We start from the raw sequence: 23,184 nt of genomic DNA, 5'->3' as shown, positions 1-23,184 counted from the left end.
CAGGGTGGGAAAAGTATGTGAACCCTTGGATTTAATAACTGGTTGACCCTCCTTTGGCAGCAATAACCTCAACCAAACCTTTTCTGTAGTTGCGGATCAGACCTGCACATTTTGGACCATTCCTCTTTACAAAACTGTTTCAGTTCAGCAATATTCTTGGGATGTCTGGTGTGAACTGCTCTCTTGAGGTCATGCCACAGCATCTCAATCAGGTTGAGGTCAGGACTCTGACTGGGCCACTCTGGAAGGCGTATTTTCTTCTGTTCAAGCCATTCTGTTGTTACATCTGTCTAATGTGTTGTTGTCCTGTTGCATCACCCAACTTCTGTTGAGCTTCAATTGGCGGACAGATAGCCTTACATTCTCCTGCAAAATGTCTTGATAAACTTTGGAATGCAATTTTCCATCAGTGATAGCAAACTGTCCAGACCCTGAGGCAGCAAAGCAGCCCCAAACCATGATGCTATGGTACAGAACGTAGAATTGTTATGAACTTGAGTGAAGACCCAAACGCGGTTTTAACAGAAAACAGAGTTCTTTAATAAAAACAGGAATGGCATAAATCCTCTTCCAACGTAGTCAATGGAACAAAAGAACGTAGTATAATGCAGGTTGCACCTGCCATGCAGACTCCGACAGGACAGGACAAGGTGGAAGCAAACGAGACGACAGCTTGCTTCTGGCATCAAAAAACACAAACAAGAATCAGACACTGAAAGTAGCAGGAACAGAGAAAGAAATAGAGACCTAATCAGAGGGGAAGAGAGAACAGGTGGGGAAAGAGAGAATGAGCTAGTTAGGAGAAATGTAGAACAGCTGAGGGATGAGAGACAGAGAAGGTAACCTAAAAAGACCAGCAGAGAGAGAGAATGAAGAGAAAGGACAGGAACAGACATAACAAGACATGACAGTACCCCCCACTCACCGAGCGCCTCCTGGCGCACTCGAGGAGGAAACCTGGCGGCAACGGAGGAAATCATCGATCAGCGAACGGTCCAGCACGTCCCGAGAGGGAACCCAACTCCTCTCCTCAGGACCGTACCCCTCCCAATCCACTAGGTACTGATGACCACGGCCCCGAGGGCGCATGTCCAAAATCTTACGAACCCTGTAGATGGGTGCGCCTCGACAAGGATGGGGGGGAGGGACGAGCGGGGCGCGAAGAACGGGCTTAACACAGGAGACATGGAAGACCGGGTGAACGCGACGAAGATAGCGGGAGAAGAAGTCGCACTGCGACAGGATTAATGACCTGGGAAATACGGAACGGACCAATGAACCGCGGGGCCAACTTGCGAGAAGCTGTCTTAAGGGAAGGTTCTGAGTGGAGAGCCATACTCTCTGACCGCAACAATATCTAGGACTCTTGGTCCTACGCTTATTAGCGGCCCTCACAGTCTGCGCCTATTACGGCAAAGTGCCGACCTGACCCCCTTCCAGGTGCGCTCGCAACGCTGGACAAAAGCCTGAGCGGAGGGGACGCAGGACTCGGCGAGCTGAGATGAGAACAGCGGAGGCTGGTACCCGAGGCTACACTGAAAAGGGGATAGACCGGTAGCAGACGAGGAAGCGAGTTGTGGGCGTACTCTGCCCAGGGGAGCTGTTCTGACCAAGACGCAGGGTTACGAAAAGAAAGACTGCGTAAAATGCGACCAACAGTCTGATTGGCCCGTTCGGCTTGACCGTTAGACTGGGGATGAAAGCCGGACGAGAGACTGACGGAAGCCCCAATCAAACGGCAAAACTCCCTCCAAAATTGAGACGTGAACTGCGGGCCTCTGTCGGAAACGACGTCAGACGGAAGGCCATGAATTCGGAAAACATTCTCGATAATGATCTGAGCCGTCTCCTTAGCAGAAGGGAGCTTATCGAGAGGAATGAAATGAGCCGCCTTAGAGAATCTATCGACAACCGTAAGAATAACTGTCTTCCCCGCTGATGAAGGCAGTCCGGTGATAAAATCTAAAGCGATGTGAGACCACGGTCGAGAGGGAATGGGAAGCGGTCTGAGACGGCCGGCAGGAGGAGAGTTCCCAGATTTAGTCTGCGCGCAGACCGAACAAGCGGCGACAAATCGACGTGCGTCACGTTCCCGAGTGGGCCACCAGAAACGCTGGCGAATGGAAGCGAGCGTACCCGAAGGCCGGGGTGGCCGGCTAACTTGGCAGAGTGGGCCCACTGAAGAACGGCCGGACGAGTAGGAACGGGAACGAACAGAAGGTTCCTAGGGCAAGCTCGCGGCGACGGAGTGTGAGCGAGTGCTTGCTTTACCTGCCTCTCAATTCCCCAGACAGTCAACCCGACAACACGCCCCTCAGGGAGAATCCCATCGGGGTCGGTGGAGACCTCAGAAGAACTGAAGAGACGAGATAAAGCATCAGGTTTGGTGTTTTTGAGCCCGGACGATAAGAAATAACAAACTCGAAACGAGCGAAAAACAGAGCCCAACGAGCCTGACGCGCATTAAGTCGTTTGGCTGAACGGATGTACTCAAGGTTCCTATGGTCAGTCCAAACGACAAAAGGAACGGTCGCCCCTCCAACCACTGTCGCCATTCGCCTAGGGCTAAGCGGATGGCGAGCAGTTCGCGATTACCAACATCATAGTTACGTTCTGACGGCGATAAGCGATGAGAGAAAACGCGCAAGGATGGACCTTGCCGTCAGAGAGAGCGCTGAGAAAGAATGGCTCCCACGCCCACCTCTGACGCGTCAACCTCAACAACAAACTGTCTAGAGATGTCAGGTGTAACAAGAATAGGTGCGGATGTAAAACGATTCTTAAGAAGATCAAAAGCTCCCTGGGCGGAAACGGACCACTTAAAGCACGTCTTAACAGAAGTAATGGCTGTGAGAGGAGCTGCCACCTGACCGAAATTACGGATGAAACGACGGTAGAAATTAGCGAAGCCCAGAAAGCGCTGCAGCTCGACGCGTGACTTAGGAACGGGCCAATCAATGACAGCCTGGACCTTAGCGGGATCCATCTTAATGCCCTCAGCGGAAATAACGGAACCGAGAAAAGGGACAGAGGCGGCATGAAAAGTGCACTTCTCAGCCTTCACATAAAGACAGTTCTCCAAAAGGCGCTGGAGGACGCGTCGCACGTGCTGAACATGAATCGAGAGAGACGGTGAAAAAATCAGGATATCATCCATGTAAACGAAAACAAAAATGTTCAGCATGTCTCTCAGGACGTCGTTAACTAGTGCCTGAAAGACAGCTGGAGCGTTAACGAGGCCGAAAGGAAGAACCCGGTATTCAAAGTGCCTAACGGAGTGTTAAACGCCGTCTTCCACTCGTCCCCCTCCCTGATGCGCACGAGATGGTAGGCGTTACGAAGGTCCAATTTGGTGAAAAACCTGGCTCCTGCAGGATCTCGAAGGCTGAAGACATAAGAGGAAGCGGATAACGATTCTTAACTGTTATGTCATTCAGCCCTCGATAATCCACGCATGGGCGCAGGGACCCGTCCTTCTTCTGAACAAAAAAGAACCCCGCGCCGGCGGGGGAGGAGGAGGAGACTATGGTACCGGCGTCGAGCGAAACCGACAAATAATCCTCGAGAGCCTTACGTTCGGGAGCCGACAGAGAGTATAATCTACCCCGGGGGGAGTAGTTCCCGGAAGGAGATCAATACTACAGTCATACGACCGGTGTGGAGGGAGAGAAGTGGCCTTGGAACGACTGAACACCGTGCGCAGATCGTGATACTCCTCCGGCACCCCTGTCAAATCGCCAGGCTCCTCCTGTGAAGAAGAGACAGAGGAAACAGGAGGGATAGCAGACATTAAACAGGTTACATGACAAGAAACATTCCAGGATAGGATAGTATTACTAGACCAATTAATAGAAGGGTTATGGCGCACTAGCCACGGATGACCCAAAACAACAGGTGTAAAAGGTGAACGAAAAATTAAAAAAGAAATGGTTTCGCTATGATTACCAGAGACAGTGAGGGTTAAAGGCAGCGTCTCACGCTGAATCTTGGGGAGAGAACTACCATCTAAAGCGAACAAGGCCCTGGGCTCCCCCTAACTGTCTGAGAGGAATGTCATGTTCCCGAGCCCAGGTCTCGTCCATAAAACAGCCCTCCGCCCCAGAGTCTATCAAGGCACTGCAGGAAGCAGATGAACCGGGCCAGCGGAGATGGACCGGAAAGGTAGTGCGTGATCCAGAAGGAGAGGCCTGAGTAGTTGCGCTCACCAGTAGCCCTCCTCTTACTGATGAGCTCTGGCCCTTTACTGGACATGAGGTGACAAAATGACCAGCGGAGCCGCAGTAGAGACAGAGGCGATTGGTGATTCTCCGTTCCCTCTCCTTGGCCGAGATGCGAATACCCCCAGCTGCATAGGCTCAGCATCCGAGCCGGCGGGGAGGGTGGCAGTGATGCGGCAGGTGGCAGTGATGTGGAGAGGGGAGCAACGGAGAACGTGAGCTCCTTTCCACGAGCTCGGCGACGAAGATCAAACCGTCGCTCTATGCGAATAGCGAGAGCTATTAAGGAGTCCAGACTGGAAGGAACCTCCCGGGAGAGGATCTCATCCTTAACCTCGACGTGGAGACCCTCCAGAAAACGAGCGAGCAAAGCCGGCTCGTTCCAGTCACTAGAGGCAGCGAGAGTGCGAAACTCAATAGAATAATCCGTTATGGATCTATTCCCCTGACATAGGGAAGACAGGGCCCTGGAAGCCTCCTCGCCAAAAACAGAACGGTCAAAAACCCGTATCATCTCCTCCTTAAAGTCCTGATACTGGTTAATACACTCAGCCCTCGCCTCCCAGACTGCCGTGCCCCACTCACGCGCCCGTCCGGTAAGGAGAGAAATGACGTAGGCGATGCGGGCTGCGCTCCTGGAGTAAGTGTTGGGCTGGAGAGAGAACACCACATCACACTGAGTGAGGAATGAGCGGCACTCAGTGGGCTCCCAGAGTAACACGGCGGGTTGTTGATCCTGGGCTCCGGAGACTCGGAAACCCTGGAAGTGGGCGGTGGATCGAGGTGGAGTTGGTGAACCCGTCTTGTGAGGTCGGAGACTTGGACGGCCAGGGTCTCAACGGCATGTTGAGCAGCAGACAATTCCTCCTCGTGTCTGCCTAGCATCGCTCCCTGGATCTCGACGGCGGAGTGAAAAGGGTCCGGAGCCGCTGGGTCCATTTGTGGTCTGATTCTTCTGTTATGAACTTGAGTGAAGACCCAAACGCGGTTTTAACAGAAAACAGAGTTCTTTAATAAAAACAGGAATGGCATAAATCCTCTTCCAACGTAGTCAATGGAACAAAAGAACGTAGTATAATGCAGGTTGCACCTGCCATGCAGACTCCGACAGGACAGGACAAGGTGGAAGCAAACGAGACGACAGCTTGCTTCTGGCATCAAAAAACACAAACAAGAATCAGACACTGAAAGTAGCAGGAACAGAGAAAGAAATAGAGACCTAATCAGAGGGGGAAGAGAGAACAGGTGGGGAAAGAGAGAATGAGCTAGTTAGGAGAAATGTAGAACAGCTGAGGGATGAGAGACAGAGAAGGTAACCTAAAAAGACCAGCAGAGAGAGAGAATGAAGAGAAAGGACAGGAACAGACATAACAAGACATGACAAGAATATGGTACGGAACATAGAATATGGTACGGAACACGGAATATGGTACGGAACACGGAATATGGTACGGAACACGGAATATGGTACGGAACACGGAATATGGTACGGAACACGGAATATGGTACGGAACACGGAATATGGTACGGAACACGGAATATGGTACGGAACACGGAATATGGTACGGAACACGGAATATGGTACGGAACACGGAATATGGTACGGAACACGGAATATGGAATCAATGTATTATCTTCGACGTGTATTTAGATTCCTATGACCATACAGTTTGGGCATCTGTTCTCTCTCTTGAATAAGCATGGTATAAAAGGAAGAGTCCTTAAGTGCCCTGTTTGGGTTGTGATGTAACACAAGCTGTAGGCCTGTGTTCAACCGGTGCTGGCTGTTCTGTGTTTACAGTCTGGCTCTCACCGGATCAGATGTATTAAGCCACCTGAGTGGCAGTGAGGGCAGAGAAACTCAGCTACAGCCCTGCCAGGCAGTGTGACTACAGCCCTGCCAGGCAGTGAGGGCAGAGAAACTCAGCTACAGCCCTGCCAGGCAGTGAGGGCAGAGAAACTCAACTACAGCCCTGCCAGGCAGTGTGACAGAGAAACTCAACTACAGCCCTGCCAGGCAGTGAGGGCAGAGAAACTCAACTACAGCCCTGCCAGGCAGTGTGACTACAGCCCTGCCAGGCAGTGAGGGTAGAGTAACTCAACTACAGCCCTGCCAGGCAGTGTGACAGAGTAACTCAACTACAGCCCTGCCAGGCAGTGTGACAGAGAAACTCAACTACAGCCCTGCCAGGCAGTGTGACAGAGAAACTCAACTACAGCCCTGCCAGGCAGTGTGACAGAGAAACTCAACTACAGCCCTGCTAGGCAGTGTGACAGAGAGGAGGAGGAGGAGAGGGAGAGACCAGGCAGTCTGACAGGGAGGAGGAGGGGGAGGGAGAGACCAGGCAGCGTGACAGGGAGGGAGGAAGGGGGAGGGAGAGACCAGGCAGCGTGACAGGGAGGGAGGAAGGGGAGAGGGAGGGAGAGGCCAGGCAGTGTGACAGGGAGGAGGAGGGAGAGGGAGAGACCAGGCAGCGTGACAGGGAGGGAGGAAGGGGGAGAGGGAGGGAGGAGGAGGGAGAGGGAGAGACCAGGCAGTGTGACAGGGAGGGAGGAAGGAGGAGGGTGACTCCAGGAGGGAGGAGAGGGGAGGAGGGTGACTCCAGGAGGGAGGAGAGGGGAGGAGGGAGACTCCAGGAAGGAGGAGAGGGGAGGAGGGAGACTCCAGGAAGGAGGAGAGGGGAGGAGGGTGACTCCAGGAGGGAGGAGAGGGGAGGAGGGAGACTCCAGGAAGGAGGAGAGGGGAGGAGGGTGACTCCAGGAGGGAGGAGAGGGGAGGAGGAAGACTCCAGGAGGGAGGAGAGGGGAGGAGGGTGACTCCAGGAGGGAGGAGAGGGGAGGAGGAAGACTCCAGGAGGGAGGGGAGGGGGGGAGACTCCAGGGGGAGGAGAGGGGAGGAGGGAGACTCCAGGGGGAGGAGAGGGGGGGAGGGAGACTCCAGGGGGAGGAGGGTGACTCCAGGGGAGGAGAGGGAAGGAGGGTGACTCCAGGGGGAGGAGGGAGACTCCAGGGGGAGGAGAGGGGAGGAGGGGAGACTCCAGGGGGAGGAGAGGGGAGGAGGGGAGACTCCAGGGGGAGGAGGGTGACTCCAGGGGGAGGGAGGGAGACTCCAGGGGGAGGAGAGGGGAGGAGGGAGACTCCAGGAGGGAGGAGAGGGGAGGAGGGAGACTCCAGGGGGAGGAGGGTGACTCCAGGGGGAGGAGGGAGACTCCAGGGGGAGGAGGGTGACTCCAGGGGGAGGAGGGAGACTCCAGGGGGAGGAGAGGGGAGGAGGGTGACTCCAGGGGGAGGAGGGAGACTCCAGGGGAGGAGGGAGACTCCAGGGGGAGGAGGGAGACTCCAGGGGGAGGAGAGGGGAGGAGGGAGACTCCAGGGGGAGGAGGGAGACTCCAGGGGGAGGAGAGACTGGTCAGGCTGTGATGAACTTGGGCTTTGGAGTGACGTGGCGTTACGTTGTCAGAAGACAGGGTAGAGAGGTGAGAGAGGAGGCAGGTAAGACTTAGTTAAGAAGGATTACTAAATCGGTGCCGTAGACTTAGAGAGCGGTCAATCTGTGTTAACTTTTAGGACCAGGTAATCACTCTACCTTAAATATGACTTCAAATCCCTGTCAGTTGAGCTGATGTGTTCTGAGTCACAGTCTGAATGGCAGGGGGACATTGACAGCCCGGCGTCCGTGAAAAGGTTGTTTTGTTTGTTCCTCCTGACAGAACTAAAATGTAGGTTTTTAAAATGATGAACCTTTGGTAGAAGGTAGTGACAGGTTTAATTACGTGATTTAATTCTGTTTTTGTATGGACCGTTCTCATCGCCTTCTCCTTCTCCACAGACTCAACAGTCCAAGCTAAGTTTGTGCGGGGTAGTAAACGCTATGGCCGACACTCTACACCGGCGTTCATAGACACCGACACAGACTTCCCAGAGGACCTCAGCTCCCACACTACAGACCCAGGACATCATGAAGACTCTACTGTGCCTAGGAAACGTGAGGTAAACACCTATCTACTGAGGAGGGAGGAGGGAGGGGGAGGGAGGGAGGGAGGGAGGGGGGAGGGGGGACGGAGGGAGGGAGGGAGGGGGGAGGGAGGGGGGAGGGAGGGGAGGGAGGGAGGGAGGGAGGGAGGGGGTGGAGGGAGGGAGGGAGGGAGGGAGGGAGAGGGGGAGGGGGTGGAGGGAGGGAGGGAGGGAGGGAGGGAGGGAGGAGGGGGGGGGGTGAATGGAGGGAGGGAGGGAGGGAGGGAGGGAGGGAGGGAGGGAGGGGGAGGGAGGGAGGGGAGGGAGGGGGGGGGGGAGGGAGGGAGGGAGGGAGGGAGGGAGGGGGGGGGGTGGAGGGAGGGAGGGAGGGAGGGAGGGAGAGGGGAGGGGGTGGAGGGAGGGAGGGAGGGAGGGAGGGAGGGAGGGAGGGGGTGAATGGAGGGAGGGAGGGAGGGAGGGAGGGAGGGAGGGAGGGAGGGAGGGAGGGAGGGAGAGGGAGGGATGGAGGGGTGAATAGAGGGAGGGAGGGAGGGAGGGGGAGGGAGGGAGGGAGGGGGGGAGGGAGGGAGGGAGGGAGGGGGAGGGAGGGAGGGAGGGGGTGAATAGAGGGAGGGAGGGAGGGAGGGGGTGAATGGAGGGAGGGAGGGGGAGGGAGGGGGGAGGGAGGGGGGAGGGAGGGAGGGAGGGAGGGAGGGAGGGAGGGAGGGAGGGAGGGAGGGAGGGAGGGGGGAATAGGAGGGAGGGAGGGAGGGGTGAATGGAGGGAGGGAGGGGGAGGGAGGGGGGGAGGGAGGAGGGGGAGGGAGGGGTGAAGGGAGGGAGGGAGGGAGGGAGGGGGTGAATAGAGGGAGGGAGGGAGGGAGGGGGTGAATGGAGGGAGGGAGGGAGGGGGAGGGAGGGAGGGAGGGGTGAATGGAGGGAGGGAGGGGGGAGGGGGAGGGAGGGAGGGGGGAGGGAGGGAGGGGAGGGGGAGGGAGGGGAGGGAGGGAGGGGGTGGAGGGAGGGGGGGAGGGAGGGAGGGAGGGGTGGAGAGGGAGGGGTGGAGGGAGGGAGGGGGAGGGAGGGAGGGAGGGGTGAATAGAGGGAGGGAGGGAGGGGTGAAGGGAGAGGGAGGGAGGGAGGGAGGGAGGGAGGGAGGGAGGGAGGGGGGAGGGAGGGAGGGGTGTGGGATGGTTGGAGGGAGGCAGGGAGGGAGGGAGGGAGGGAGGGGTGTGTGGATGGTTGGAGGGAGGGAGGGGGAGGGAGGGAGGGGTGTGTGGATGGTTGGAGGGAGGGAGGGATGAATATACTAATATTAATCACCTCAGTTTCAACTCTTGCTGTTATTCTTCACATACGGCGTCACCACTGTCTACCATTGGGCTTCGGTTCTCCTCTTACTGCCAACACAATGATAAAGACACGGACCCTATTAACTAAATGAACAGTCGATGCAATATGATTCTGTATGTTCCATGATCTCCTCTCTGCTCTCCACGTGTCGAGCACTTTGACCCTGCATTATAGATACATCAGACAACCTCAGGAGCTGTACCAGGAACTGCCTGGGCCACAAGGCTGCTTTGTGGAGACGGGCCGAGACTCAGGGCTACCTGCTGTCCTTGTCTCTCTCTCTGTCATCGTCTCTCTCTCTGTCCTCGTCTCTCTCTCTGTCCTCGTCTCTCTCTCTCTCTGTCCTCGTCTCTCTGTTCTCGTCTCTCTGTCCTCATCTCTCTCGCTCTGTCCTCGTCTCTCTCTCTGTCCTCGTCTCTCTCTCTGTCCTCGTCTCTCTCTCTCTCTGTCCTCGTCTCTCTGTCCTCGTCTCTCTCTCTGTCCTCGTCTCTCTCTCTGTCCTCGTCTCTCTCGCTGTCCTCATCTCTCTCTCTCTGTCCTCGTCTCTCTGTTCTCGTCTCTCTCTCTGTCCTCGTCTCTCTGTGTTCTCCTCTCACTCTGTCCTCGTCTCGCTCTCTGTCCTCATCTCTCTCTGTCCTCGTCTCTCTCTTTCCTTGACTCTCTCTGTCCTCGTCTCTCTCTGTCCTCATCTCTCTGTCCTCATTCTCTCTCTGTCCTCGTCTCTCTGTCCTCGTCTCTCTCTGTGTCCTCCTCTCACTCTGTCCTCGTCTCTCTCTCTGTCCTCATCTCTCTCTGTCCTCATCTCTCTCTTTCCTTGACTCTCTCTGTCCTCATCTCTCTGTCCTCATCTCTCTCTCTGTCCTCGTCTCTCTGTCCTCATCTCTCTCTGTGTCCTCGTCTCTCTCTGTCCTCATTCTCTCTCTGTCCTCATCTCTCTCTTTCCTTGTCTCTCTCTGTACTCGTCTTTCTCTGTGTCCTCCTCTCTCTCTCTGTCCTCCTCTCTCTCTGTCCTCCTCTCTCTGTGTCCTCGTCTCTCTCTGTGTCCTCGTCTCTCTCTGTCCTCATTCTCTCGCTGTCCTCGTCTCTCTCTGTGTCCTCTTCTCACTCTGTCCTTGTCTCTCTCTCTGTCCTCATCTCACTCTTTCCTTGTCTCTGTCCTCATCTCTCTCTCTGTCCTCGTCTTTCTCTCTCGCTGTCCTCGTCTCTCTCTATGTCCTCCTCTCTCTCTCTGTCCTCGTCTCTCTCACTCTCTGTCCTCGTCTCTCTCTGTGTCCTCCTCTCACTCTGTCCTCCTCTCTCTCTCTGTCCTCCTCTCTCTCTGTCCTCATTTTCTCTCTGTCCTCATTTTCTCTCTGTCCTCGTCTCTCTCTGTGTCCTCATTCTCTCTCTGTCCTCGTCTCTCTATGTCCTCCTCTCTCTCTGTCCTCGTCTCTCTCACTCTATGTCCTCGTCTCTCTCTATGTCCTCCTCTCTCTCTCTGTCCTCGCTCTCTCACTCTATGTCCTCATCTCTCTCTGTGTCCTCCTCTCACTATCCTCCTCTCTCTCTCTGTCCTCCTCTCTGTCCTCATTTTCTCTCTGTCCTCATTTTCTCTCTGTCCTCGTCTCTCTCTGTGTCCTCATTTTCTCTCTGTCCTCGTCTCTCTCTGTGTCCTCATTCTCTCTCTGTCCTCGTCTCTCTCTATGTCCTCCTCTCTCTCTCTGTCCTCGTCTCTCTCACTCTATGTCCTCGTCTCTCTCTGTGTCCTCCTCTCACTCTCTGTCCTCCTCTCTCTCTCTGTCCTCATTTTCTCTCTGTCCTCATTTTGTCTCTGTCCTCGTCTCTCTCTGTGTCCTCATTCTCTCTCTGTCCTCGTCTCTCTCTATCCTTGCATGTTGTGTGTTTTCTCAGTAGCCTGGAGTAAGGCTGAAGGCTGATAGGAGCATGTTGGTGTTATTGTTAGATAATCAGCTTAGTGCCAGATCTTTAAATGAAATGTAGGCACGCACACACACACACACACACACACACACACACACACACACACACACACACACACACACACACACACACAAAGCCTTCACAAGGTTCCTCTCTGGCTATTCTCAACTATGGCTACCCAGCTCATACCGAGGCTTCAACTCAGGACCTCTGCCTCACAAACACACGTGACTGCCCTCCTGAAGCAGTCCAACCCTTCGTCCAATTATTTTTTTAAAGACCTTCAACTACGTAAAGGGGGCGAAACTTCAGGCTGAGGAGTGAGTTTCACAGATCCCCATCTGCTGATACATACAGTGTGTGTGTGTGTGTGTGCGTGTGTGTGTGCTCACTATGCTGCCAGTGTTGTGGTGGTCAAGGCAGCGACTGTGTTTTATAGCCCTAACCCTACATCTTCATGTTGAGACTTGCCAGGGATTTCAGCTAACAAATAACGGGGGGTGGGGAGGAGGAGACGACGAGAGGGAGAGAGAGTCATAGGAGAGGAGAGAGAGTCATGGAGGAGAGTAGAGAGGGAGAGAGAGTCATAGGAGAGGAGAGAGAGTCATGGAGGAGAGTAGAGAGGGAGAGAGAGAGTCATGGAGGAGAGTAGAGAGGGAGAGAGAGAGTCATGGAGGAGAGGAGAGAGGGAGAGAGAGTCATGGAGGAGAGGAGAGAGGGAGAGAGAGTCATAGAGGAGAGAGGGAGAGAGCATCATGGAGGAGAGGAGAGAGGGAGAGAGAGTCATGGAGGAGAGGAGAGAGAGTCATGGAGGAGAGTAGAGAGGGAGAGAGAGTCATAGGAGAGGAGAGAGAGTCATGGAGGAGAGTAGAGAGGGAGAGAGAGTCATGGGAGAGGAGAGAGAGGTCATGAGAAAGGAGAGAGAGGTCATGGGAAAGGAGAGAGAGGTCATGGGAAAGGAGAGAGAGAGTCATGGGAGAAGAGAGAGAGACATGGAGGTGGAGGAGGAGAGAGAGAGTCAAGGGTCTCCTCTTTTTTTAAATTTATTTTTTATTTCACCTTTATTTAACCAGGTAGGCAAGTTGAGAACAAGTTCTCATTTACTATTGTGACCTGGCCAAGATAAAGCAAAGCAGTTTGACACAAACAACGACACAGTTACACATGGAGTAAAACAAACATACAGTCAATAATACAATAGATAAATAAGTATAAATACAATGTGAGCAAATGAGGTGAGATACGGGAGGTAAAAGCAAAAAAAGGCCATGGTGGCAAAGTAAATACAATATAGTAAGTAAAACACTGGAATTTTAGATTTTCAGTGGATGAATGTGCAAAGTAGAGATAGAAATAATGGGGTGCAAAGGAGCAAAATAAATAAATAAATACAGTAGGGGAAAAGGTAGTTGTTTGGGCTAAATTATAGATGGGCTGTGAACAGGTGCAGTAATCTGTGAGCTGCTCTGACAGCTGGTGCTTAAAGCTAGTGAGGGAGGTAAGAGTCTCCAGCTTCAGAGATTTTTGTCGTTCGTTCCAGTCATTGGCAGCAGCTCTCCGATAACTCTCTCCATGGTTGCCAACAATACCACCTACAATGTCTCTCACAAGAAGAAAATTATTTTCCTAGATTACTACAGCCATATTAAATCTAGCCTGGGACATGCTTTCGGTCATCAATCAATCAAATGTATTTATAAAGCCCTTCTTACATCAGCTGATATATCAAAGTGCTGTACAGAAACCCAGCCTAAAACCCCCAACAGCAAGCAATGCCGATGTAGAAGCACGGTGGCTAGGAAAAACTCCCTAGAAAGGCCAAAACCTAAGAAGAATCCTTGAGAGGAACCAGGCTATGAGGGTTGGCCAGTCCTCTTCTGGCTGTGCCGGGTGGAGATTATAACAGAACATGGCCAAGATGTTCAAATGTTCATAAATGACCAGCATGGTCCAATACTAATAATCACAGTAGTTGTCGAGGGTGCAACAAGTCAGCACCTCAGGAGTAAATGTCAGTTGGCTTTTCATAGTCGATCATTAAGAGTATCCCTACCGCTCCTGCTGTCTCTAGAGAGTTGAAAACAGCAGGTCTGGGACAGGTAGCATGTTCGGTGAACAGGTCAGGGTTCCATAGCCACAGGCAGAACAGTTGAAACTGAAGCATCAGCACGACCAGGTGGACTGGGGACAACAAGGAGTCATCATGCCAGGTAGTCCTGAGGCATGGTCCTAGGACTCAGGTCTTCCAAGAAAGAGAGAGAAAGAGAGAGAGACAGAAAGAGAGAGAGAGGGAAAAACAGAGAGAGAATAGAAGAGATAGAATTAGAGAGAGCATACTTAAATTCACACAGGACACCGGATAAGACAGGAGAAATACTTCAGATATAACAAACTGACCCCAGCCCCCCGACACATAAACTACTGCAGCATAAATACTGGAGACTGAGACATCAGGGGTCGGGAGACGCTGTGGCCCCATCCGAGGACACCCCCGGACAGGGCCAAACAGGAAGGATATAACCCCACCCACCTTTCCAAAGCACAGCCCCCACACCACTAGAGGGATATCTTCAACCACCAACTTACTATCCTGAGACAAATCCGAGTATAACCCACGAAGATCTCCCCCACGGCACGAACCCAATGGGCGAGCGCCAACCCCAGACAAGAAGATCACGTCAACCCACAATGATGAACCTGTAAGGTTAAATCCCCCTGTTAATAAGGCGTGGTTAGAATATGTGCTGCTGTAACCCTGGTCAGCTGCTTGATCTTCTAGTTTCGGATAATCTACCTGGTCCCAGATCTGTTTGTGTTGTTTTGCCAGTTGGGCGTGACAATAACTGTAGGAGTTGGTTAGAAGGCGCAAACTGATCTGTGACCAGGGGGTTAAGGATGATCTTATCTCTTGGTAGCAGGTGCTGGTTTAAGCTGCTCGATGGCAAGGTTGATCTTGATCGAACAGTAGATATACAGGCGTATGTGGACAGCCCTTCAAACTAGTGGGTTCGGCTATTTCAGACCAACCCGTTGCTGACAGGTGTATAAAATCGAGCACGTGGCCATGCGATCTCCATAGACAAACATTGTCATTAGAATAGCCTTACTGAAGAGCTCAGTGACTTTCAACGTGGCACTTTACCCAACAAGTCAGTTTTGTCAAATTTCTGCCCTGCTAGAGCTGCCTGCCCCCCCCCCCCCTCTCCCGGTCAACTCTCAGTGCTGTCAATGGTAAGTGGAAATGTCAAGCGTGTGGCGCGTACAAATCATCTGTCCTCGGTTGCTACCAAGTTCCAAACTGCCTCAAGAACTGTTCGTCTGGAGCTTCATGAAATGTGTTTCAATGGACGGGCCGCCGCACATAAGCCTAAGATCACCGTGCGCAATGCCAAGCGTGGAAATGCGTTCTCTGGAGTCATGAATCACACTTCATCATCTTGGCAGTCCGATGGACGAATCTGGGTTTGGCGGATGTCAGGAGAGAGAGAGAAAGCCCACAATGCATTGTGCCAACTGTAAAGTTTGGTGGAGGAGGAATAATGGTCTGGGGCTGTTTTCATGGTTCGGGCCCCTTAGTTCCAGAGAAGGGAAATCTTAACACTACAGCATAAAATTACATTCTAGATGATTCTGTGCTTCCAACTTTCTAGCTACAGTTTGGGGAAGGCCCTTTCCTGTTTCAGCATGAAAATGCTCCCGTGCACAAAGCGAGGTCCATACAGAAATGGTTTGTCAAGATTGGTGTGGAAGAACTTGACTGGCCTGCACAGAACCCTGACCTCAAGTCAAATCGGACACCTTTGGGATGAATTGGACCACCGACTGCAAGCCAGGCCTAATTGCCCTACATCAGTACCGACCTCACTAAGAGAGAGAGCAGGAGGTTAGTAGTATCATACTGCTCTCTGTAGCTGGAGGTTAGTATTATCATACTGCTCTCTGTAGGTTAGTAGTATCATACTGCTCTCTGGAGGTTAGTAGTATCATACTGCTCTCTGTATGTTAGTTTTATCATACTGCTCTCTGTAGGTTAGTAGTATCATACTGCTCTCTGGAGGTTAGTAGTATCATACTGCTCTCTGTATGTTAGTATTATCATACTGCTCTCTGTATGTTAGTATTATCATACTGCTCTCTGTAGGTTAGTATTATCATACTGCTCTCTGTAGGTTAGTAGTATCATACTGCTCTCTGTATGTTAGTTTTATCATACTGCTCTCTGTAGGTTAGTATTATCATACTGCTCTCTGTAGGTTAGTATTATCATACTGCTCTCTGTAGGTTAGTATTATCATACTGCTCTCTGTATGTTAGTTTTATCATACTGCTCTCTGGAGGTTAGTATTATCATACTGCTCTCTGTAGGTTAGTAGTATCATACTGCTCTCTGTATGTTAGTATTATCATACTGTTCTCTGTAGGTTAGTATTATCATACTGCTCTCTGTAGCTGGAGGTTAGTATTATCATACTGCTCTCTGGAGGTTAGTATTATCATACTGCTCTCTGTAGGTTATTATTATCATACTGCTCTCTGGAGGTTAGTATTATCATACTGCTCTCTGGAGGTTAGTATTATCATACTGCTCTCTGTAGGTTATTATTATCATACTGCTCTCTGTAGGTTAGTATTATCATACTGCTCTCTGGAGGTTAGTATTATCATACTGCTCTCTGTAGGTTAGTATTATCATACTGCTCTCTGTAGGTTATTATTATCATACTGCTCTCTGGAGGTTAGTAGTATCATACTGCTCTCTGTAGGTTAGTAGTATCATACTGCTCTCTGTAGGTTATTATTATCATACTGCTCTCTGGAGGTTAGTATTATCATACTGCTCTCTGTAGCTGGAGGTTAGTATTATCATACTGCTCTCTGTAGGTTAGTATTATCATACTGCTCTCTGTATGTTAGTATTATCATACTGCTCTCTGGAGGTTAGTATTATCATACTGCTCTCTGTAGCTGGAGGTTAGTATTATCATACTGCTCTCTGGAGGTTAGTATTATCATACTGCTCTCTGTAGGTTAGTAGTATCATACTGCTCTCTGTAGGTTATTATTATCATACTGCTCTCTGGAGGTTAGTAGTATCATACTGCTCTCTGGAGGTTAGTATTATCATACTGCTCTCTGTAGCTGGAGGTTAGTAGTGTCATACTGCTCTCTGTATGTTAGTATTATCATACTGCTCTCTGTATGTTAGTATTATCATACTGCTCTCTGGAGGTTAGTATTATCATACTGCTCTCTGTAGCTGGAGGTTAGTATTATCATACTGCTCTCTGGAGGTTAGTATTATCATACTGCTCTCTGGAGGTTAGTATTATCATACTGCTCTCTGGAGGTTAGTATTATCATACTGCTCTCTGGAGGTTAGTATTATCATACTGCTCTCTGTAGGTTAGTAGTATCATACTGCTCTCTGGAGGTTAGTATTATCATACTGCTCTCTGTAGCTGGAGGTTAGTAGTATCATACTGCTCTCTGGATGTTAGTATCATCATACTGCTCTCTGGAGGTTAGTATTATCATACTGCTCTCTGTAGCTGGAGGTTAGTAGTATCATACTGCTCTCTGGAGGTTAGTATTATCATACTGCTCTCTGGAGGTTAGTATTGTCATACTGCTCTCTGTAGGTTAGTATTATCATACTGCTCTCTGTAGGTTAGTATTATCATACTGCTCTCTGGAGGTTAGTATTATCATACTGCTCTCTGGAGGTTAGTATTATCATACTGCTCTCTGTAGCTGGAGGTTAGTAGTATCATACTGCTCTCTGGAGGTTAGTATTATCATACTGCTCTCTGGAGGTTAGTATTGTCATACTGCTCTCTGTAGGTTAGTATTATCATACTGCTCTCTGTAGGTTAGTAGTATCATACTGCTCTCTGGAGGTTAGTATTATCATACTGCTCTCTGGAGGTTAGTATTGTCATACTGCTCTCTGTAGGTTAGTATTATCATACTGCTCTCTGTAGGTTAGTATTATCATACTGCTCTCTGTAGCTGGAGGTTAGTATTATCATACTGCTCTCTGGAGGTTAGTATTATCATACTGCTCTCTGGAGGTTAGTAGTATCATACTGCTCTCTGGAGGTTAGTATCATCATACTGCTCTCTGGAGGTTAGTAGTATCATACTGCTCTCTGTAGGTTAGTAGTATCATACTGCTCTCTGTAGCTGGAGGTTAGTATTATCATACTGCTCTCTGTAGGTTAGTAGTATCATACTGCTCTCTGTAGGTTAGTAGTATCATACTGCTCTCTGTAGGTTAGTAGTATCATACTGCTCTCTGTAGGTTAGTAGTATCATACTGCTCTCTGTAGGTTAGTATTATCATACTGCTCTCTGTAGGTTAGTAGTATCATACTGCTCTCTGTAGGTTAGTAGTATCATACTGCTCTCTGTAGGTTAGTATTATCATACTGCTCTCTGTAGCTGGAGGTTAGTAGTATCATACTGCTCTCTGGAGGTTAGTATTATCATACTGCTCTCTGTAGGTTAGTAGTATCATACTGCTCTCTGTAGCTGGAGGTTAGTATTATCATACTGCTCTCTGTGGGTTAGTATTATCATACTGCTCTCTGGAGGTTAGTATTATCATAATGCTCTCTGTAGCTGGAGGTTAGTAGTATCATACTGCTCTCTGGAGGTTAGTATTATCATACTGCTCTCTGGAGGTTAGTATTATCATACTGCTCTCTGGAGGTTAGTATTATCATAATGCTCTCTGTAGCTGGAGGTTAGTAGTATCATACTGCTCTCTGGAGGTTAGTATTATCATACTGCTCTCTGGAGGTTAGTAGTATCATACTGCTCTCTGTATGTTAGTATTATCATACTGCTCTCTGTAGGTTAGTAGTATCATACTGCTCTCTGGAGGTTAGTATTATCATACTGGTCTCTGTAGGTTAGTATTATCATACTGCTCTCTGGAGGTTAGTAGTATCATACTGCTCTCTGGAGGTTAGTATTATCATACTGCTCTCTGTAGCTGGAGGTTAGTATTATCATACTGCTCTCTGTAGGTTAGTAGTATCATACTGCTCTCTGTAGGTTAGTATTATCATACTGCTCTCTGGAGGTTAGTATTATCATACTGCTCTCTGTAGCTGGAGGTTAGTATTATCATACTGCTCTCTGTGGGTTAGTATTATCATGCTGCTCTCTGGAGGTTAGTAGTATCATACTGCTCTCTGTATGTTAGTATTATCATACTGCTCTCTGGAGGTTAGTAGTATCATACTGCTCTCTGTGGGTTAGTATTATCATACTGCTCTCTGGAGGTTAGTAGTATCATACTGCTCTCTGTAGCTGGAGGTTATTATTATCATACTGCTCTCTGTAGGTTAGTAGTATCATACTGCTCTCTGTAGGTTAGTATTATCATACTGCTCTCTGGAGGTTAGTATTATCATACTGCTCTCTGTAGCTGGAGGTTAGTATTATCATACTGCTCTCTGTGGGTTAGTATTATCATACTGCTCTCTGGAGGTTAGTAGTATCATACTGCTCTCTGTATGTTAGTATTATCATACTGCTCTCTGGAGGTTAGTAGTATCATACTGCTCTCTGTGGGTTAGTATTATCATACTGCTCTCTGGAGGTTAGTAGTATCATACTGCTCTCTGGAGGTTAGTAGTATCATACTGCTCTCTGGAGGTTAGTATTATCATACTGCTCTCTGTAGCTGGAGGTTAGTATTATCATACTGCTCTCTGTAGGTTAGTAGTATCATACTGCTCTCTGTAGGTTAGTATTATCATACTGCTCTCTGGAGGTTAGTATTATCATACTGCTCTCTGTAGCTGGAGGTTAGTATTATCATACTGCTCTCTGTGGGTTAGTATTATCATACTGCTCTCTGGAGGTTAGTAGTATCATACTGCTCTCTGTATGTTAGTATTATCATACTGCTCTCTGGAGGTTAGTATTATCATACTGCTCTCTGTGGGTTAGTATTATCATACTGCTCTCTGGAGGTTAGTAGTATCATACTGCTCTCTGTAGGTTAGTAGTATCATACTGCTCTCTGTAGGTTAGTAGTATCATACTGCTCTCTGTAGGTTAGTATTATCATACTGCTCTCTGTAGGTTAGTAGTATCATACTGCTCTCTGTATGTTAGTTTTATCATACTGCTCTCTGTAGGTTAGTATTATCATACTGCTCTCTGTATGTTAGTAGTATCATACTGCTCTCTGTATGTTAGTATTATCATACTGCTCTCTGTATGTTTGTATTATCATACTGCTCTCTGTAGGTTAGTATTATCATACTGCTCTCTGTAGGTTAGTAGTATCATACTGCTCTCTGTATGTTAGTTTTATCATACTGCTCTCTGTAGGTTAGTATTATCATACTGCTCTCTGTATGTTAGTATTATCATACTGCTCTCTGTAGGTTAGTATTATCATACTGCTCTCTGTAGCTGGAGGTTAGTATTATCATACTGCTCTCTGGAGGTTAGTATTATCATACTGCTCTCTGTAGGTTATTATTATCATACTGCTCTCTGGAGGTTAGTATTATCATACTGCTCTCTGGAGGTTAGTATTATCATACTGCTCTCTGTAGGTTATTATTATCATACTGCTCTCTGTAGGTTAGTATTATCATACTGCTCTCTGGAGGTTAGTATTATCATACTGCTCTCTGTAGGTTAGTATTATCATACTGCTCTCTGTAGGTTATTATTATCATACTGCTCTCTGGAGGTTAGTAGTATCATACTGCTCTCTGTAGGTTAGTAGTATCATACTGCTCTCTGTAGGTTATTATTATCATACTGCTCTCTGGAGGTTAGTATTATCATACTGCTCTCTGTAGCTGGAGGTTAGTATTATCATACTGCTCTCTGTAGGTTAGTATTATCATACTGCTCTCTGTATGTTAGTATTATCATACTGCTCTCTGGAGGTTAGTATTATCATACTGCTCTCTGTAGCTGGAGGTTAGTATTATCATACTGCTCTCTGGAGGTTAGTATTATCATACTGCTCTCTGTAGGTTAGTAGTATCATACTGCTCTCTGTAGGTTATTATTATCATACTGCTCTCTGGAGGTTAGTAGTATCATACTGCTCTCTGGAGGTTAGTATTATCATACTGCTCTCTGTAGCTGGAGGTTAGTAGTGTCATACTGCTCTCTGTATGTTAGTATTATCATACTGCTCTCTGTATGTTAGTATTATCATACTGCTCTCTGGAGGTTAGTATTATCATACTGCTCTCTGTAGCTGGAGGTTAGTATTATCATACTGCTCTCTGGAGGTTAGTATTATCATACTGCTCTCTGGAGGTTAGTATTATCATACTGCTCTCTGGAGGTTAGTATTATCATACTGCTCTCTGGAGGTTAGTATTATCATACTGCTCTCTGAAGGTTAGTATTATCATACTGCTCTCTGGAGGTTAGTATTATCATACTGCTCTCTGTAGGTTAGTAGTATCATACTGCTCTCTGGAGGTTAGTATTATCATACTGCTCTCTGTAGCTGGAGGTTAGTAGTATCATACTGCTCTCTGGATGTTAGTATCATCATACTGCTCTCTGGAGGTTAGTATTATCATACTGCTCTCTGTAGCTGGAGGTTAGTAGTATCATACTGCTCTCTGGAGGTTAGTATTATCATACTGCTCTCTGGAGGTTAGTATTGTCATACTGCTCTCTGTAGGTTAGTATTATCATACTGCTCTCTGTAGGTTAGTATTATCATACTGCTCTCTGGAGGTTAGTAGTATCATACTGCTCTCTGGAGGTTAGTATCATCATACTGCTCTCTGGAGGTTAGTAGTATCATACTGCTCTCTGTAGGTTAGTAGTATCATACTGCTCTCTGTAGCTGGAGGTTAGTATTATCATACTGCTCTCTGTAGGTTAGTAGTATCATACTGCTCTCTGTAGGTTAGTAGTATCATACTGCTCTCTGTAGGTTAGTAGTATCATACTGCTCTCTGTAGGTTAGTAGTATCATACTGCTCTCTGTAGGTTAGTATTATCATACTGCTCTCTGTAGGTTAGTAGTATCATACTGCTCTCTGTAGGTTAGTATTATCATACTGCTCTCTGTAGCTGGAGGTTAGTAGTATCATACTGCTCTCTGGAGGTTAGTATTATCATACTGCTCTCTGTAGGTTAGTAGTATCATACTGCTCTCTGTAGCTGGAGGTTAGTATTATCATACTGCTCTCTGTGGGTTAGTATTATCATACTGCTCTCTGGAGGTTAGTATTATCATAATGCTCTCTGTAGCTGGAGGTTAGTAGTATCATACTGCTCTCTGGAGGTTAGTATTATCATACTGCTCTCTGGAGGTTAGTATTATCATACTGCTCTCTGGAGGTTAGTATTATCATAATGCTCTCTGTAGCTGGAGGTTAGTAGTATCATACTGCTCTCTGGAGGTTAGTATTATCATACTGCTCTCTGGAGGTTAGTAGTATCATACTGCTCTCTGTATGTTAGTATTATCATACTGCTCTCTGTAGGTTAGTAGTATCATACTGCTCTCTGGAGGTTAGTATTATCATACTGGTCTCTGTAGGTTAGTATTATCATACTGCTCTCTGGAGGTTAGTAGTATCATACTGCTCTCTGGAGGTTAGTATTATCATACTGCTCTCTGTAGCTGGAGGTTAGTATTATCATACTGCTCTCTGTAGGTTAGTAGTATCATACTGCTCTCTGTAGGTTAGTATTATCATACTGCTCTCTGGAGGTTAGTATTATCATACTGCTCTCTGTAGCTGTAGGTTAGTATTATCATACTGCTCTCTGTGGGTTAGTATTATCATGCTGCTCTCTGGAGGTTAGTAGTATCATACTGCTCTCTGTATGTTAGTATTATCATACTGCTCTCTGGAGGTTAGTAGTATCATACTGCTCTCTGTGGGTTAGTATTATCATACTGCTCTCTGGAGGTTAGTAGTATCATACTGCTCTCTGTAGCTGGAGGTTATTATTATCATACTGCTCTCTGTAGGTTAGTAGTATCATACTGCTCTCTGTAGGTTAGTATTATCATACTGCTCTCTGGAGGTTAGTATTATCATACTGCTCTCTGTAGCTGGAGGTTAGTATTATCATACTGCTCTCTGTGGGTTAGTATTATCATACTGCTCTCTGGAGGTTAGTAGTATCATACTGCTCTCTGTATGTTAGTATTATCATACTGCTCTCTGGAGGTTAGTAGTATCATACTGCTCTCTGTGGGTTAGTATTATCATACTGCTCTCTGGAGGTTAGTAGTATCATACTGCTCTCTGGAGGTTAGTAGTATCATACTGCTCTCTGGAGGTTAGTATTATCATACTGCTCTCTGTAGCTGGAGGTTAGTATTATCATACTGCTCTCTGTAGGTTAGTAGTATCATACTGCTCTCTGTAGGTTAGTATTATCATACTGCTCTCTGGAGGTTAGTATTATCATACTGCTCTCTGTAGCTGGAGGTTAGTATTATCATACTGCTCTCTGTGGGTTAGTATTATCATACTGCTCTCTGGAGGTTAGTAGTATCATACTGCTCTCTGTATGTTAGTATTATCATACTGCTCTCTGGAGGTTAGTATTATCATACTGCTCTCTGTGGGTTAGTATTATCATACTGCTCTCTGTAGGTTAGTAGTATCATACTGCTCTCTGGAGGTTAGTAGTATCATACTGCTCTCTGTAGGTTAGTAGTATCATACTGCTCTCTGTAGGTTAGTATTATCATACTGCTCTCTGGAGGTTAGTAG

The 23,184-nt window shown here is 48.4% G+C and overlaps 1 protein-coding gene across 1 annotated transcript in view; it reads left to right on the top strand.

The window, feature by feature from the left end:
• The window catches only part of LOC135533183 (ninein-like), a 62,618-nt gene that overhangs the window by 19,560 nt on the left and 19,874 nt on the right, over positions 1 to 23,184 (top strand). Inside the window, exon 3 of the mRNA XM_064960582.1 lies at positions 8,047 to 8,207. Within this exon, the coding sequence (XP_064816654.1) occupies positions 8,047 to 8,207 (161 nt within the window). The remainder of the gene's footprint in view (positions 1 to 8,046; positions 8,208 to 23,184) is intronic.

This window comes from Oncorhynchus masou, unplaced genomic scaffold, assembly GCF_036934945.1.
Source record: "Oncorhynchus masou masou isolate Uvic2021 unplaced genomic scaffold, UVic_Omas_1.1 unplaced_scaffold_2273, whole genome shotgun sequence".
In the NCBI taxonomy this organism is placed as follows: Eukaryota; Metazoa; Chordata; class Actinopteri; order Salmoniformes; family Salmonidae; genus Oncorhynchus; species Oncorhynchus masou.
The sequence above is the reverse complement of the archived record's forward strand: the minus strand, read 5'-3'. Positions and strand labels throughout refer to the sequence as shown.